At 54.7% G+C, this 16,506-nt stretch overlaps 1 protein-coding gene across 2 annotated transcripts in view; it reads left to right on the forward strand.

Annotated features, from left to right (window-relative positions):
* The first annotated feature begins 971 nt into the window (after nucleotides 1–971).
* The window catches only part of Triobp (TRIO and F-actin binding protein), a 49,691-nt gene continuing 34,156 nt past the window's right edge, over nucleotides 972–16,506 (forward strand). Inside the window, exons 1-6 of one of the 2 annotated variants that reach the window (XM_090328668.1) lie at nucleotides 1,041–1,107; nucleotides 2,002–2,173; nucleotides 5,995–6,688; nucleotides 6,893–8,563; nucleotides 12,622–12,733; nucleotides 13,290–14,180. In XM_090328668.1, the coding sequence (XP_090184794.1) occupies nucleotides 2,059–2,173; nucleotides 5,995–6,688; nucleotides 6,893–8,563; nucleotides 12,622–12,733; nucleotides 13,290–14,180 (3,483 nt within the window). In that variant the 5' untranslated portion in view covers nucleotides 1,041–1,107; nucleotides 2,002–2,058. Of the gene's footprint in view, nucleotides 1,108–2,001; nucleotides 2,174–5,994; nucleotides 6,689–6,784; nucleotides 8,568–12,621; nucleotides 12,734–13,289; nucleotides 14,181–16,506 lie in introns of those variants that run through there. The other variant, XM_090328671.1, reaches the window with a different exon arrangement.

Below are 16,506 nucleotides of genomic sequence, written 5' to 3' on the forward strand. Positions count from 1 at the left end.
TTTTTTTTTGCCAGTCCTGGGGCTTGAACTCAGGGCCTGGGCACTGTCCTTAGACACTTTTTGCTCAAGGCCAGCCCTCTGCCACTTGAGCCACAGCATCACTTCCAGCTTTTTCTGAGTATGTGGTACCAGGGAATCGAACCCAGGACTTTGTGCATGCTAGGAGAGCATTCTACCACTAGGCTATGCTCCTGGCCAGGGCCTTTAGTCTTGAAGCCTGCATTGTAGGGTCTACGTGGGGGTAGTAGAAGAATGGTTGCTAGAGAATATTTACTTCTTTTTGGTGCCCATCCTGAAGCTGGAACTCGGGGCCTGAGAACTAGCCTTGAACAAAAAGGCTCAGGGACCACTTGAGCTACAGCTCCACTTGTGGCTTTTTGGTGGTTCATTGGAGGTAAGACTTTCCTGCCTAGGCTAGTTTCAAACTGCGATCCTCACATCTCTGCCTCCTGGGTGGCTGGGATTACAGATGTGAGATGTGGCTCAGAGCACTATTTTAGGATCGTTATCCATTCCTGCATTGTAGGTCAATATGGAGATCCTGCCAGCCTTAAACCTAACATGAGCTGTGGCCACCCTGGTTAGCCTCTCTGTGACAGAGCTTCCTCTCCCCTCCCTGGCTCTTGCCCTATGGGGGGGGTGGAGAGGGAGGTTTTGCTTTGTACACCCCTTCTCTTCATTTTGGTCCCCCTCCACCAACTGAGGCCTGGTCATAACCCAGCTCTGTTCTTTCTTAGCTCTGTGGCCTTGGCCAGGCTCTGGACGTCTCTGAACCAGTGTCTGCCTCTATAACATGGGAAACTCTACACTCACTCAAGGAGGCCGGGTTCTGCCCGTGGAGCGCATGCGTAGTGGGAGGGTCCCTCCCTGATTCCTGGGGAAAGTCATGGGCCTGTCTCTTCTCCCAGGGGTACATCCCCAACAGCAGGACGCCTTGAGCAGGGCCCCCCAGCTGCCTCCAGCAGGGACCAGGACCTGGACATAGTACCCCACTTGGAAGGCCCCACCTGCTCCCCCTGCAGCAGCTGTGACAAGGACCCCAACTCGGACAGCAGCTCCAGCTCTGACAGGGGCACCCCTGATGAGACCAGCAACTCATCCTCACTGGTGAGCTGGGGTTGGTGGTGGGGGACACGCGTGGAGACCCCTACACCTCCAGATGAGGGTTGAGACCCTCACGGCAGAGCACCGGACTGCCCTGGCAGTTTATATCGCCTGCCTGCTGGGCCAGGGGGTGGCCTGGGGTGAGTCTGGCTGGGAAAGCAGCGCCCTGTCCACGCAGGGAGGGGTTTTGGATGAGAAGAACTTGGATGGGTGAGTCACCAACAAACCAGCAATCTCTCGGGTCAAGGAGGCTGAGCTTGGGGGGGGGGGGTGATGTGGTTCCCAGTACATTGACTCGTCCTGGTCCCACACTGCTGACTCCATGACTCTGGTCCTGGCAATCACTGTCCAAGGACAAAAGAGAATGGATGAGGAGCCGGGAGTTTGGCCTAGTGGTTAAAGTGCTTGCCTAGCATGCACGAAGACCCGGGTTCGATTCCTCGGTACCACATACATAGAAAAAAGCCGGAAGTGGTGCTGAGGCTCAAGTGGTAGAGTGCTAGCCTTGAGAAAGTCCAAGGACAGTGCTCAGGCCCTGAGCTCAAGCCCAGGACTGGCAAAAGAAAAAAAAAAAGAAAATGGAAAATGGATGAGCTGGGGGCTAGTCGGGCCCAGGAACCAATGAGGCAGCAGAAAAGCCCTGAGATCTCCCCACAAAGGGGAAGTGACTGATGGTGGAAGACACTGTGGAAGAGCCCATGGCTCAGCTTCCTTCCACCCTCTGAACTAGAGTTTTTGTAAAATCCCTGCATGGGGATTGAGGTTCAGAGAGGGAAAGCAATTTGCTTAAGGCCACCCAGCTGGGAAGTGACGGGGCTAGGATCTGAACCTATGCCTGCCAACAGCATGCCTGTGGTCCTCACTCCCAAAGTGCTTTTTCTTTTCTTCCCCTGGCAGGACTGGGACACTGTTGAGAGACCGAGGGAGGTACCCGGCTGGGGCGAGCTCACTGCCATGATCCCACGGAGGCCCCAGGAGGGGGCAAAGGCTGACAGTGCCCAAAGTCCCCGGTCCCCCCGGGTTCCCAAGTCCCCAGTCAGAGGGGACGCTGCAGGCCTGAGGAAGGAAGGTAAGTCCTCCACTGGGCTGGTCCCCAGGGCTGTGGGTGTCTGATGGTGCCCCACCCCAGGCATCACCAGCTAATCATCTCACTGGCCATCTGGGACCCTGGGCAGGGCAATCTTAATGATAATAGTGCTTTCCTAATTATGGAGAGTCCAGAATGTGCTCTGCCTGCTCACAGCTGCTGGGTTGTAAGAGACAGAAGAGAAATGGAGTGCCTGCCACCAATAAAAAGGATGTCACTTCAGGTATGGCTGGATCCAGATGTTCAAACATTGCTCAGAATCTGGCTCCGTTGTTAGCTAGTCCATCTCCAGTAATAATGAGATGCCACCAAACAATGCCCGCACCTCATCTCTCCTCCTCATCAGCTTCCACACACGGAGGGCACAGTCTTTGCCGATTAGCATCACTAGGGCTCTCACTGGGACCCAATGTGGGCCAACAGGCTTGTCTTGGTGGCCAGGCTCAGCCCCTGTGTAAGCCTCATGGCCTGGGGAATCAGAGTGATTGTCCTAAGAGAAAAAGCTGCTTTTAGGCCAATTCCAAAGAACTGTGGACCATTAAAGCAAGCTACAGAGATCTGGGGATATGGCTCAGTGATATAATGCCTGTCCAGCCAGGGGGCAGGAAGAGAGAGAAAGGGGAGAGGGGGGAGAGCAAGAAAGGGGAGGGAGGGAGAGATATCTCCCAGAGTCAGGGAGGTGCCATGATGGTAGGGTGACCCAGAGGATGTTTTGGCTAGGAGCAGCTAGCTGGGCAATTTGAATACAGACCATGTTTGTTTTTGCCAGTCCTGGGCTTGAGCTCAGGGCTCGATCACTGTCCTTGGACTTTCTCAAGGCTAGAGCTCTACCACTTGAGCCTCAGCACCACTTCCAGCTTTTTTTTTTTTTGTATGTATGTGGTACTGAGGAATTGAATCCAGGTCTTCGTGCATGCTAGGCAAGCACTCTACCACTAGGCCAAACTCCCAGCCCCAATACAGACCATGTTATAGATCCAGAATTCTCAGTGAGAATGGCATTGTAGTTAGAGATTGGTAGTGGTGATGGTCTGGAGCTTGAACTTGGAACCTGGATTCTGCCCCTGAGCTTTTGTGCTAAAGGCTAGCGCTCTACCACTTTGAGCCACAGCTCCACTTCCAGTTTTCTGGTGGTTCACTGGAGATAAGTGTCTTATGGACTTTCCTCCTCAGTCTGGTTTTAAACCAGGATCCTCAGATCTCAGCCTCCTGAGTAGCTAGGATTACAGATGTGAGCATCCGTGCTGAGACCCCCCCCACACACCTTTTTAAAGGAGATACTTGTAGCAGAGGTAAGCAGAGGGGGCCTGATATGTCATCTCACTCTCATGATAAGGAATAGAGGTGGTGGGGAGACAGAAGTGGAATCAGACAGGATGCAGGAAGGGAGGACCTCAGGCAGGTAAATGGAGGTGACTAAAATGACAAGCAGAAAATCATGAGCCAGGTGCCAAGAGATCACACTTGTAATCCTAGCTAATCAGGAGGCTGAGATCTGAAGATCAGGGTTCAAAGCCATACCAGGCAGACAAATCTGGGGGCTCATCTCCAATTAACCGGTACCCAGAAGAGGAAGTGTGATTCAAATGGTAGAGCACCAGCCTTGGGGAGGGAGGGCGATGAGAATAATCAACCGTGCCAGGTCATGAGTTCAAGAGCCAGTATCAGCACAGACACTCACACATACACACGAGCTGGGTTGAGATATGTGGCTCAAGTGGTAGAATGCCAGTCACATGTGACAAATTGAGCAAGCTCAGGTGTGGGAGTGGGGACACAGGAAGAGAAGCCATGAGCAGCTGGCCTTTCTAGGGAAGGGGACCAGATAGCTTCAGGGGGGCCAGAACACGGTGCTTCCACTGTTCTGTAACCCTTCACTGCCACTCAGGTGAGGGAATTAGGGCCACAGTGGTAGGGGAAGTTCATAGAAGAGCTTTGGGAAGGAGACGCAGGACTGGGGACAGGCCCTGGCTTGGCTGTCTGGCTGGATGGCTGTGCCCTTGGCCTTCTTGGGAAGAAAGGGGTGTGGGAAGCAGAAGTAGCTCGAGAAAAGCCATGGTCTGGTGGGCTGGGCTGGATTTTGTCCTAGGTGGGAGCTTTCTTGCTCTTTCTTAGGCCTCGTTCTATGATCCACTTAGTAGCCATCAGCTCTGTCCACCTAGTGGCAGCTACTTGAATTGCAGGCTGGGGCCAAGGCCCTGGGGGAATGGGCCAGCTGTACCAAGCCGAAGCCTCTGAATCCCTTCCAGCCCACAAGAACGGGGCAGGTTCTGGGAGAGTCCAAATGGCAGCATGGGAAAGTGGGAAAGGAAAAGATGTGGGCCCTGGCATGGTGGAGAGGATGCTCAAAACGGTAGGGACTGGAGCCAGAGGGTGAAGTGCATACCTACTGTGTGCTGGTAGGTACTAGCTTAGTCTGTGCCCTAACAGAGCTTGCTAGAGAGAGAGAGGAGATAAAGGAACAAGATAGACTGGAAGGAGGAGATGCTCCTCCTTGGTAACCAGGGGTCCCAAGTGAAGATCCCTTGCCAGTCAGGCAAGGAGGGAACAGTACTTGAGACAAAGGCCCTGGGGTGGTGAAGTATTATAGTTTGGGAGGCTAAAAGAATGGGTGCTAGCATGGTAAGTGGAGAAGGGGGCTGCGAGAAGCCGGGGTAGGCAGCACAGATCAAACCTTGCAGAGTCTTTCCCTGCTGGGAAATTCTGGATTTGATTTCAACTAAGTTAGAAAGTCCCTCAAGGTGTGTGTGTGTGTGTGTGTGTGCATGTATGCACATGTGTGCATGCTGATATTGTTGGGGCTTGAACTCAGGTTCTGGGCACTGTCCCTGGGCTTTTCCACTCAAGGCTGGCTCTACTTCAGTTTCTTTGCCAGTGCACTGGAGATACAATTGTGGATTTTCTGCCTGAGCTGACAGTAGTGAGGATCTCAGTTCAAACTCAGGTAGAAAATTCCCAAGACTCATATCTCCAGTTAACCAGCAAGAAAGTCATAAGCAGAGCTGTGGTAGAGAGCCAGCACTGAGAAAAAAAAATGAACAAGAGTGTGAGGCCCTGAGTTCAGTCCCCTGCCCCCAGTACCAGAGCATTCAAAAAATGTATGTTGGGGGCTGGGAGTTTGGCCTAGTGGTAGAGTGCTTGCCTAGCATGCACAAAGACCTGGGTTCGATTCCTCAGTACCACATACATAGCAAAAAGCCGGAAGTGGTGCTGAGGCTCAAGTGGTAGAGCTCTAGCCTTGAGAAAGTCCAAGGACAGTGCTCAAGCCCTGAGCTCAAGCCCAGGGCTGGCAAAAAAAAAAAAAAAAAATGGAGGCTGAGATCTGAGGATTATAGTTTAAAGCCAGCTCATGTAAGGAAGTCCATGAGCCTCTTATCTCCAAATAACCACCAGAAAAATGGAAGTGGAGCTGTGGCTCAGCATGGTAGAGTGCTAGCCTTGAGCAAAAGAGTCCAGGGATAGCACCCAGACTCTGAGTTCAAGCCCCATGAATGACAAACAAAGACAAAAAAGAGTCTCATAGACTTTCCTATCTGGGTTGGCTTCAAACCATGATCCTCAGATCTCAGCCTCCTGAGTTGCTGGAATTATAGGTATAAGCCACAAACACTGGGTGTGGTCTAGATTTCAGTTGGCTTCAAATTGGTTTGATTTCAAATTCCTGACCCAGCTGGAAAGGCCTAAAGGATCTCAGAAGCAGCCATGGTGGCTGCCTGGGTCTCCCATTCCAGGGAACCAAGGACATTGGGCCATGAGAGCCTCGGGGACCTTCCCCTAACCTCTGACCTTCTGTCTCTCTCCAGATTCTGGTGGTGGTGGTGGGAGGACTGCTGGACAGCACTGGGCCAGACTCCGAGGAGACAGTGGAAACTTCTCCTTGGAGCAGTCCCGCCCCAGGGTTCCAGCCCAGGCTTCCTCTGCAACACCACAGAGTGGACCTCAAGCTGCTTCTGCTGCCCAGACTGCTTCTACACCCCAGAAAAACCTCCAGGCCTCCTCTCCACCTCACATCTCCCAGAGAAACAGCCCCAGGACCTTAGCCTCGCAGCAGAACGCTCCAAGAACATCCCCTCCTTCAAGAGCCTCCTCGAGGGATAGCCCCAGAACCTCGTCCACCCAACGAAGCCATGTCCAGCTTTCCTCCTCACTCCGAGCCTCCTCAGACAGCCTCAGAACCACTGCCTCCCGATGGGACAGCCCTCAAACAGCGGTGCCTGCTTGTCTTCCTCAACCGGACACCCCCAGGACAGCCTGTGTCCAGAGGGACACCCCCAGAGCCTCCTCTCCTAACAGAACTGCCCAGCTGGACAAGCCCAGAATATCCTGTGCCCAACAAGACAACTCTAAGATGCTCTGTGCCCAGTGGGGCAACCCAGCACCCTCCTTTCCCAAGAGAATCACCCAGAGAAACACCCCCAGGACACCCTGTGCCCAGCGGGACAACCCCAGACCCCCGTCTCCCAACAGAACGGCCCAGCGGGACAACCCCAGACCCTCGTCTCCCAACAGAACGGCCCAGCGGGACAACCCCAGACCCCCGTCTCCCAACAGAATGGCCCATCGGGACAACCCCAGACCCCCATCTCCCAACAGAATGGCCCAGAGGGACAACCCCAGACCCTCGTCTCCCAACAGAACGGCCCAGCGGAACAAGCCCAGACCCCCGTCTCCCAACAGAACTGCCCAGCGGGACAAGCCCAGACCCCTGTCTCCCACTGGGACTACCTCACATGACCACCCCAGGACACCCTGTGCCCAGCGGAATAACCCCAGACCCCCATCTCCCAACAGAACTGCCCAGCGGGACAAGCCCAGAACATCTTGTGCCCAGCAAGACAACTCTAAGATGTCCTGTGCCCAGTGGGGCAACCCCAGGTCCCCATCACCCAACAGAAATGTCCAACGGGGCAACCCCAGGCCTCCCTCTCCCACTGGGACTGCCCAGCGCGACCACCCCGCCCCAGGAGAGAGCCGGAAAGCCTCTAGCACCAGATGGGAGCACCTCCGAAATGCCTGCACCCAACGGGCCGGTCGGCAGCCCTCGCCCCTGCACCGAGGCAACCCTGGGGCCGGCTCTTCCCCAAGCTGCTCCCCAAAGGACAACCCCAGAGCTGCCTCCCCCCGCCGCTCCACTCCACACGGGAGCCCCAGAAATTCTTCCCCCCACCGCACCAACAAAGATATCCCCTGGGCCTCCTTCCCCCTGCGGCCAATCCAGAGCCACGGCCCCCGGACCTCCTCGCCGCCTGCCCGCTCCAAGCCAAGCGAGGTGCCCTGGGCAGCCATTGCCCTGCGGCCAACCCAAGGGGAGCGGCCTCAGGCCTCCTCTCCCGCCAGCCCAGCCCAGCGGGCCCCCCTGCCGGCCTCCGGGCCCCCTGCCCCGGCCTCCTCCGCTGCCCACAGCCCGGGCCACGCCCGGGCCTCGCCCCTGCACCCCGGGGCAGGGGGTGCGCCCCACCCCTTGTCGTGTGCCGTGTGCATAGGGCACCGAGATGCGCCCCGAGCCTCCTCGCCACCCCGGTTTCTGCAGCATGACCCCTTCCCTTTCTTCCCGGAACCCCGGGCCTCCTCGGAGAGCGACTGGCCGCACCACGACGCCCCCTCCCTGCCTCCTGCCGTGTGCATCGGGCACCGCGATGCCCCCCGGGCGTCCTCGCCCCCTCGACACGCGCAGTTCGACCCCTTTCCCTTCCTCCCAGACACAGAGGATGCTGAGATAATCGAGTCCCCCCAGCACGAGCCGCCTCAGTTTCCCCCTGCCGTGTGTATCGGGTACCGGGATGCCCCCCGGGCCTCCTCCCCGCCGCGCCAGCTCCCCGAGCCCGCGCTCCTCTTCCAGGACCTCCCCAGGGCCAGCACGGAGAGCCTGGCGCCGTCCACGGACTCCCTGCACGAGCCCCCCCACTTCCCCGCGCCCGTGTGCATCGGGCACCGCGATGCGCCCTCGTTTTCCTCCCCGCCGCGCCAGGCCCCCGAGCCCTCCCTGTTCTTCCAGGACCCCCCCGGGACGAGTATGGAGAGCCTGGCGCCCTCCACGGACTCTCTGCCCGGCTCCCAGCGGGGCCCCCCGCCAGTATGCATCGGCCACCGGGACGCGCCCCGGGCCTCCTCGCCACCCCGCCACCCGCCCGGGGACCTGGCGCTCCTGGCTTCCTCACCGCCCCCGAGCAGCTCCGGCTCCCGGGGCTCCGCGCCCCCCGGAGAGCCCAGGCACCATCTGGAGAGGGAGGAGTATGCCCTGCTGGCCGACCTGCCCCCTCCCAGGAGGCTGGCGCAGAGGGAGCCCCGGCCCCCGACGCAGGGCAGCGACGGGGGCCGCACCCGCAGCCCTGGGCGCACCGAGGTCGACCGCCTCTTCGGGCAAGAGCGAAGGTGAGCCGGGCGGGGCGGGGGCGCAGCCAGCCGGGCTGGGGACAGCCAGCCAGGCCCGTCCCGGAGGAGGCTGCCGGGCTGTCCAGGGAGAAGGCTTCGTGTACTCGCTGTGTGGCCTTGGGCAAGTCACTTCCCTTCTCCGTTTCTGCCTATTAGACACCAGAGTTTCTGTGACCTGCTGCAGTCATCTAGCTTATCTGAGCCTCAGTTTCCCCCTCTGTCAAATGGAGGAGACCATTAGCACATTTATTCAAATGAAGTCAAACTTCTCAACCCCTTTGTTGGGTCCAGGGTCAGAGATTTTGGTGGAGGTGGTTGTCATTTTTCCTCCTTGCATGAGGGAGAAAAAAAAAAAGTGGCTGTGATTCTTGTCTGTCTTATCAAACAAACTCACATGTCCCAAAGCAAAGATGTCTACGCAGAGCTGCTAGTCAAGTCATATTAGATTTTATTTATTTGGTGTTGATTGTACTGGGTGTTCTACCACTGAGCTGTGCCCAGAGCTTGAATGCAGAGCCTTCTGCTCTTGCGTGACTTTTCCCCTCGAGGTAAATAGAGCCTGGTACTCTACCACTTGAGCTGCAGCTCTACTTGCAGCTTTTTGCTGGTTAATTGGAGAGAAGAGTCTCATAGACAATTTCTGCCTAGGTTGGCTTCAAACTGCAATCCTCAGATCTCAGCCTCTTCAGTAGCCCAGGTTACAGGTGTGAGCTGCAGTGCCTGGCTTGGAACTATATATTTTGATTGAGAAAATTACAGACTTAAAGATGAACCACTGCTTTCTCAGGACCTGGAAATCCTCCTTGGTCCGCAGTCCCAGACTAGTGCTGGGAAAGATAGTGTCTTCTGTGGCTGAAAACTATCCACAGAAGTGCCAGTTGCTGAATTTTCTAGAATCAGAACTGGAATTCAATTAGCATTAAGAGAAACAGGAGGCAGGGGTGGGGCGGGGGGAGAGGAACAGAAAGCAGATCTGAACCTAGATTTTTGTGTATAAATCAATGAATTTTAGTCTATTTACAGAGAAGCACCACCCTATCTAATTTTAGTGCATTTTCAGCACACTAGAGGGACATGTGATATTTTGTGCTATCGGTCCTCCCTTCCTTCTTCTAAGGACCATTTCTCTGAGATTTGAATCTGCATGAGAAACCCTATCTCTTATTCTTCAAATTTCCTTTTCCAGTAAACTTGACCCATTTAATATCCAAGAGACAACCTTTGTCTTCTCCAACACATGCGGTAATTTTTCTTGGCCTTTAAAAAAATACTTTAAAAAAAGCACTTTTAGGTTTGCAACAAAATTGAGTCCAAAGTTTGGGGTTACCAGGTACCCCTACTCAGACATACACAGGCTACTCCTGTTACAGTCTGTAGACCGACACTGAGACTTCACTCAAAATCCATAGTTTTCTTCCTCCCTCCTTCCCTCCCTTCCTCCTTCCTTCCTTCCTTCTTTCCTCCTCCCTCCCCCACCTCTCTCTTTCTCTCTCCCTACCTCAATGCCTTCCTCCATCCCTTTCTTCCTTCTCTCCATTCTAGTACTGGGGTTTGAACTCAGGAACTAGAGCTCTCACTTGGCTTTTTTGCTCAAGGCTAATACCCCACCTCTGTCTTTTTGGTAGTGAATTAGTCTCATGGACTTTTCTGTCCAGGCTGGTTTCAAATCTTGATCCTCAGATCTCAGCCTCTGAGTAGCTGGGCTTACAGGTGTGAACCACCAACACCCGGCTTGTACATTACCTTTTAATCAAGGTCTTATACCAACTAAGTTTTTTTTTTTTCCCACTTGCATGCAGTTTTTTCAAGAAGAATATTATTTGTCCTCTGAAGACACATTTGTAGAAGGGACAGGTTGAGTGGGTGGCTGAACTGTTGTATGTTCCCCAATGTATATTTGTTGAGCATCTACTCTGTCCAAGCATTGTTCTGAGCCAGGGGCCTTTCTCTGAAAGACTGTTCATGTTTTGACATCTCTAGAATCACATAAGTATCCACGACTATTTGGAAAATATCCTGCCTTAAGACTGACTAGATTTCTGGCTTTCGTTGTTTATTTTTGTTGTTGTTTGTTTTTAAAGGCACTGGAGGTTAACCAGGCCATTCAATCTGCCAAAAGAGACTTGGTTGTCTCTGAGGTCCTGACACCAACCCTTAAGCAGATGGCCCTAGGAGATGCCATTGTTCCTATATCAGAAAAGCTGGGTCTGTGTGTGTGGGGGGGGGATCTTAGAATCTTCTAGAATGCCTCAGACCTACAAGGCAGAGGGAGGGAAGAGAATGCCTGTGGAGCAAGCTGGCATTTGTATGGAAAGTTCACAGTGGCCTGACTTGGTGGGCATCTTCTGCCATTTTCCTTCCCACGGCCCTCCCACCACCTAATAGGAAGGAGAGTGTCACCTCTTACCAGAGGTCCTAGATTTTAGACTTCAGTTCTAGGGAGACCGAGTCAAGGACCTCTGTTCTCACAGAACAAGGAAGCAGTCACCTCAAATTTGATTTAAAATAGCACTCGTCAAGGAGTCCTCAGCCTTTGACACGCTCCCAGGAAACCGGTCAATCTGTGTGGACCACCAAAAACTCCCCAAACCTCACTTGCTTTCTCAATCCAGGTCTAATGGCACTGGCAAAGGTCATGCAGGTATAGCATACCCCAGCCCCAAACTTGATTTTGTTTTCCCTCCATGCAACCTCTGCAGTGTTTTTGTGCCAGTAGTGGGGCTTAAACACTGGACCTGGGAACTGTCCTTTAGGGTTTTTTGTTGTTTTTTCTGCTCAAGGCTAGTGTTCTACCACTTGAGCCACAGCTCCACTTGCAGCTTTTTGGTGGTTCATTGGACTTAATAGGAGTTCATGGCTTTCCTGCTGTGGTTCCTTTGTCCCTATTATGGGAGGGACATTTGTGCACAGTGTATTTGTGGCCCCTACATTTTTTTTGGTTTTTGGTGTTACTGGGGTTTGAACTTAGAACCTTGTGTTTACCAGGCAAAAGCTCTGGGCCAGGTTTGGACTGAAATCTTCCTATCTATGCTTCCCACTTTGCTAGCATGACAAATGTGAACCACCAAGTGTTTTTTGCTTTTAGAAAGGGTCTCACGAACTTTTTGCTCAGGTTAGCCTTGAACCTCCTATTTTCCACTTACTGAGTAGTTGGGATTACAGGTATGAGCTGCTGTGGCCAGTCAGTCCCCTACCCATTAGGAAGCAAGACAACTTCCTGGAAGCAGGGGTTTTTCCCACCAGTTAGAGTTGATTCTGCTGCATGTGACATTTGTCTATATCGTTGGAAGGAAAGATGATTTCTCCATCAGTTTTAGTCAAAAGGCTGAGAGACAATGACAGGGTGTGTCTGCCTTCCCATCACGCTAAACGCTCTTTTGCCAACAGCTAGAATGTTCTGGAGTTTTCAAGGCTGGGTGCTGGAGTCCTGTTAGCTCTGAGGAGAGGACAAAAGGAGCTTAAGAAACCCTAACTTCACAGTGTGAACAGGAAAGAGCAGAAGGACCAGGGCACGGGGCCTGTACCATCGACCCTTGACCTTGCCACCTGGATTCCAGAGGGTGAAGTGGGCTTGGGCATCCCAAAGGTTGGCATCTGGAACCCAGGACATGCTCAATAAACGTTTGTTCAACATTGTGATAATGTGTGCACGGTGCTTGGTACACAGTAGGTGCTCAATAAATCCAATTCCTCCAGGACCAATCTACCCTTTGCCCTTTGTGGCTGGTGGGCTGCTGGTTAGTAACAGGGAGTCGTGACACAGAGACAGCCAAGGCCCGCCCCTTCCCCATCCTGCTCCCTCCACTGGCTCCTTTTCTCCTGTGTTCTTCACTTTACCCATGAGGCTGGTTAGACAGTGCTGACCGATCTCATTTTTCAGAAGATGAAACTGAGGCCCTAAAGAGGGTTATCCCTCGTGAGGACTCTCCAGTGAGCTTGGGGAGGGGTCTCTGGTGCTCTCACACCTCCCATATCCTGGCGTGAGAGGAAAGGGCTGGGGAGGGGCTGGGAATGGAATTGCCCTGAACCCCCTCAGAAGCAGCTGCTTTTGGTCATAGGAAGTCCGAGGCCCCGGGAGCCTTCCAGGCTCGAGACGAGGGACGGTCACCACGGTCCAGCCAAGGTCACAGCCAACTCCGGAGACAGTCCAGCCCTGCCCCCGCTAGGCAGGTGAGCACTGCCAGCCGCCAGCCCCACGGGACGGTTGTGGCTTTGCCCTCCCCTCCGTGCCAGCCAGGCGCCTGGGGCAGGGAGGTCGTCCATGAGGGTCAGAGCCCCGGTCAATGGTGCCCACCAGTCCCCTCTCCCCAGTGGTTCTCAAAACACTGTAAAAGGAATGTGTTGGCTCTTGGAAAACAGCCCCTCCACCCCTCCTTCCCTAGTACCTGGAGGAGCAAGGTTCACCTCCACGGGATGGGCACTGCAGGTGGAAATTTGGGTTACGTGATAGCTCAGGTTGGAATCAATACCCTGCGGCAGGGGTGGGGTGGGGGAGCCCCGGAAAATGAGCAGATCCTCACAGGTCTCTTTTGGAGAACAGCAGAAAGTGGGTGAGAAGGAAGAGCTGATCCCCAGAGAGGGAGCCTCGAGACCCCGGATGTGTCTCCACCGGCTTCCATCCCAGCTGCTGTGGAGACACAGCTTTGCCTCTCCTGGTGCCTGGCTGAAGCGCACAACAGCCTTGAAGCCTGGCCCCCAGCTCACCTACCCCTCCCCTCATCCTCAGGTGGCCAAGCCCCCTGGCAAGCAGGCAGAACCAACCCTGTGGAGCAGAGCAGAGCCCCCTCATCCTGAGAGGCGACCTGTGGGAGACCGACGGCTCCAGGGGTCCCCACCACCCATCAGGACATCAGCCAGGCCCCGGGAGAGAGAGCTACGGACAGACAGACACCAGGAAAGGAGCTGGGGTGGCCAGGAGGAACATCGGGGCCGTGGGGACTGGCCAGGCCTTGAGGAGCCCAGCCTGGAGGGGACACAGAAGAGCCCCTCCAGGGAGCCCAGGGAAAGCTGGAGGCAGCCAGAGGCCTGGGGGGAAGCTCCCCAGAAGGACCGGGAAAGTCCTTGCCAGCCTGTGAACCCCCCAGAGAACTGGGAAGGCCTGGCGGCATGCTCACCCTCCAGGCAGCCTGAGATCCCTATTATCATGGGCTGGGGGGCAGAGGGGGGAGGCTTGCCCCCACAGGGCCCCGAGAGGCCACCTGAGCTTGACTGGAGGGACTTGCTGGGCCTCCTCCAGCCACCCGCGGAGGGGACCTGGGCCCGACTCCCAAGGCTGGATTGGGAAGGCCTGCTGGAGCTCCTGCAGGCTCAGCTGCCTCACAAGAGCTCTGCTGGGCACTGGGGTGACCCAGCCAAGGCTTCAGTGCCAGATCTGGGCCCCCCAGGCACAGAGGATACCCCGGAGCAACAGCACCATCCTGGAGGCTGGACAGATGCCAGCCTACTCAATGAGCGCAGCACAGCAGGACAGCCCCACAGCCCAGCTCATCCGCCCAGACCTGCCCATACCTCCACCCAGTGGCCAACAACCCACCTGACAAGTGGGCCAGAAACAGCAACTTCAACTGATCTGGAGGAGATGGGCCAGCTGGGGGCTCCCAGCCCACCAGAACCAGAGGTAAGCCTGTCCCACTGTGAAGGTTAGCCAGGAAGACAAGGCTAGGTGAGCTAAGTGAGGTGACTCACACCGATAATCCCAGCCACCCAGAAGACAGATCAGGATGATCCCAGTCCAGCAGAGATGCTGACCAGCCTGAGCCTTTACTTCAAACCCCAGCTGAAAGGTCCCACACGCCCTTCGCCACCTGGTTTTCATGGCAACCTGGGGAGAGTGAGTGACACCATTCCTTGGTGAATGAGGAACCTGAAGCAGAAGTAGAGAGGGCTTGGCAGCTGGGACCCAGGTGGGCTTAGTGCCCATCACCCCGGGACCTTAACACATCCCCTCTGGCCACAGCTCCTAGCCTGGGTTGGATCTGAGGCTCCTATCTGGCTACCTGGGTTTGCCACCAATGTAGTCCCTGGCTCTGCTCCCCTTGCTGAGCCCAGGTATGGTCCTATCATCCCTCTCTGGCCCCTAAGTCTCCTCAGATACAAAGAGGAAGCCACAGTGGGTCGCTGGTGGCTCACACCTGCAATCCTAGCTAATTAGGAGGCTAAGATCTGAGGATCAAGGTTCAAAGCCAGCCTGGGCACAAAAGGACCAGAGACTCCTATCTCCAATTAACCTCTAGGAAAAACGGGAAGTGGGACTTGGCTCAAGGGTAGGGCGGTAGCCTTGAGCTGAAGAGCTAAGGGACAGCGCCCAGGCTGAGTTCAAGCCCCACAACCCACCCCCCCACCCCACCCCCCCACACACAAAAAAAGAAGTTTCTGAACCCACAGCGGGCCAGGGGAGCCCTTCTCCCCTGCATCTCTCCCAAGCTGGGATCAGGTGACCCTCTACTCATTCAGTACAAGGACACTAGAGGTGCAGAGTAAACCCACATGGCCCTGCCCTCATGTGGTCATCAATTTGTGGGACAGTAGGGTGGTGGCCACAGACTGCTCAAGGACACCATGCCGCATCCAGTGGTCTGCTGTAAGCTAGCTTGTCAGAGGAAGGTGGGATGTCAGGAAGACTTCATCTGGAGTTATGCTACTCAGGCTCTGGGTGATTGACAGACCATGACAGGGCATTTCACTGATGACAAAGCAGAGTGTTCCCCAGACTCTTCTGGACTCCAACTTGTCCCTCTCAAAAATCCTTTGCATGACATTCAAGCCTCCTTCCCTTCCTTCCAACCCTGAGTTGCCTCTGACGAATTTGCCATACTGGCGGGAGGTCTCTGGGCACGCTCTCTCTACCTCTGCACATGTGGTGCCCACTGCCAGACATGCCTCCCCTTCCCTTGCGCTGCCCACCAAGCACCTGCTCATTGCTCCAGTTTTAGGTCAGGTGTCCTGTCCTGAAAGGCCTTCTTGAATACTCACCTCACCTGGGCTGAAGAAGCCTCCTCCTGGGCTTGGCAATTTGGTTTCTCTTCATCTGTCACAGTGGGTTATCATTTCCCGTGAGAAACATGAGCTCTGTGAAGGTGGGGACTGTGACTTCCAGCTCAGGGCTGGCATAGAGGAGTGGCTAAGTCCAGTGGAGGGCTGATCCATGAATATGGGGATGCCACGTGCATGTGAGAAGAGAGAAACTGGTGAGATCATGGGCAGATGATCGGTGATGGACAGATGATAGGTGTTGGGTAGATGATCGGTGATGGACAGGTGATAGGTGTTGGGTAGATGATCGGTGATGGACAGGTGATAGGTGTTGGGTAGATGATCAGTGATGGACAGGTGATAAGTGTTGGGTAGATGATCGGTGATGGACAGGTGATAGGTGTTGGGTAGATGATCGGTGATGGACAGGTGATAGGTGTTGGGTAGATGATCGGTGATGGACAGATGATAGGTGTTGGGTAGATGATCGGTGATGGACAGGTGATAGGTGTTGGGTAGATGATCGGTGATGGACAGGTGATAGGTGTTGGGTAGATGATCGGTGATGGACAGGTGATAGGTGTTGGGTAGATGATCGGTGATGGACAGGTGATAGGTGTTGGGTAGATGATCGGTGATGGACAGGTGATAGGTGTTGGGTAGATGATCGGTGATGGACAGGTGATAAGTGTTGGGTAGATGATCGGTGATGGACAGGTGATAGGTGTTGGGTAGATGATCGGTGATGGACAGGTGATAGGTGTTGGGTAGATGATCGGTGATGGACAGATGGTAGGTGTTGGGTAGATAATGGGTGATGGACAGATGATAGGTATTCGGGTAGATGACAGGAGATGGAGTGTTGGATAGATGATAGGTGTTGGGTAGATGATGAGTGATGGACAATAATGGGTCTGGGGTAGATGGTGAGTGACAGATGATTGCTGTTGGGTAGATGGGTGATGGACAGG

This window comes from Megascapheus bottae, chromosome 2, assembly GCF_031878675.1.
Source record: "Megascapheus bottae isolate mThoBot1 chromosome 2, mThoBot2.hap1, whole genome shotgun sequence".
In the NCBI taxonomy this organism is placed as follows: Eukaryota; Metazoa; Chordata; class Mammalia; order Rodentia; family Geomyidae; genus Megascapheus; species Megascapheus bottae.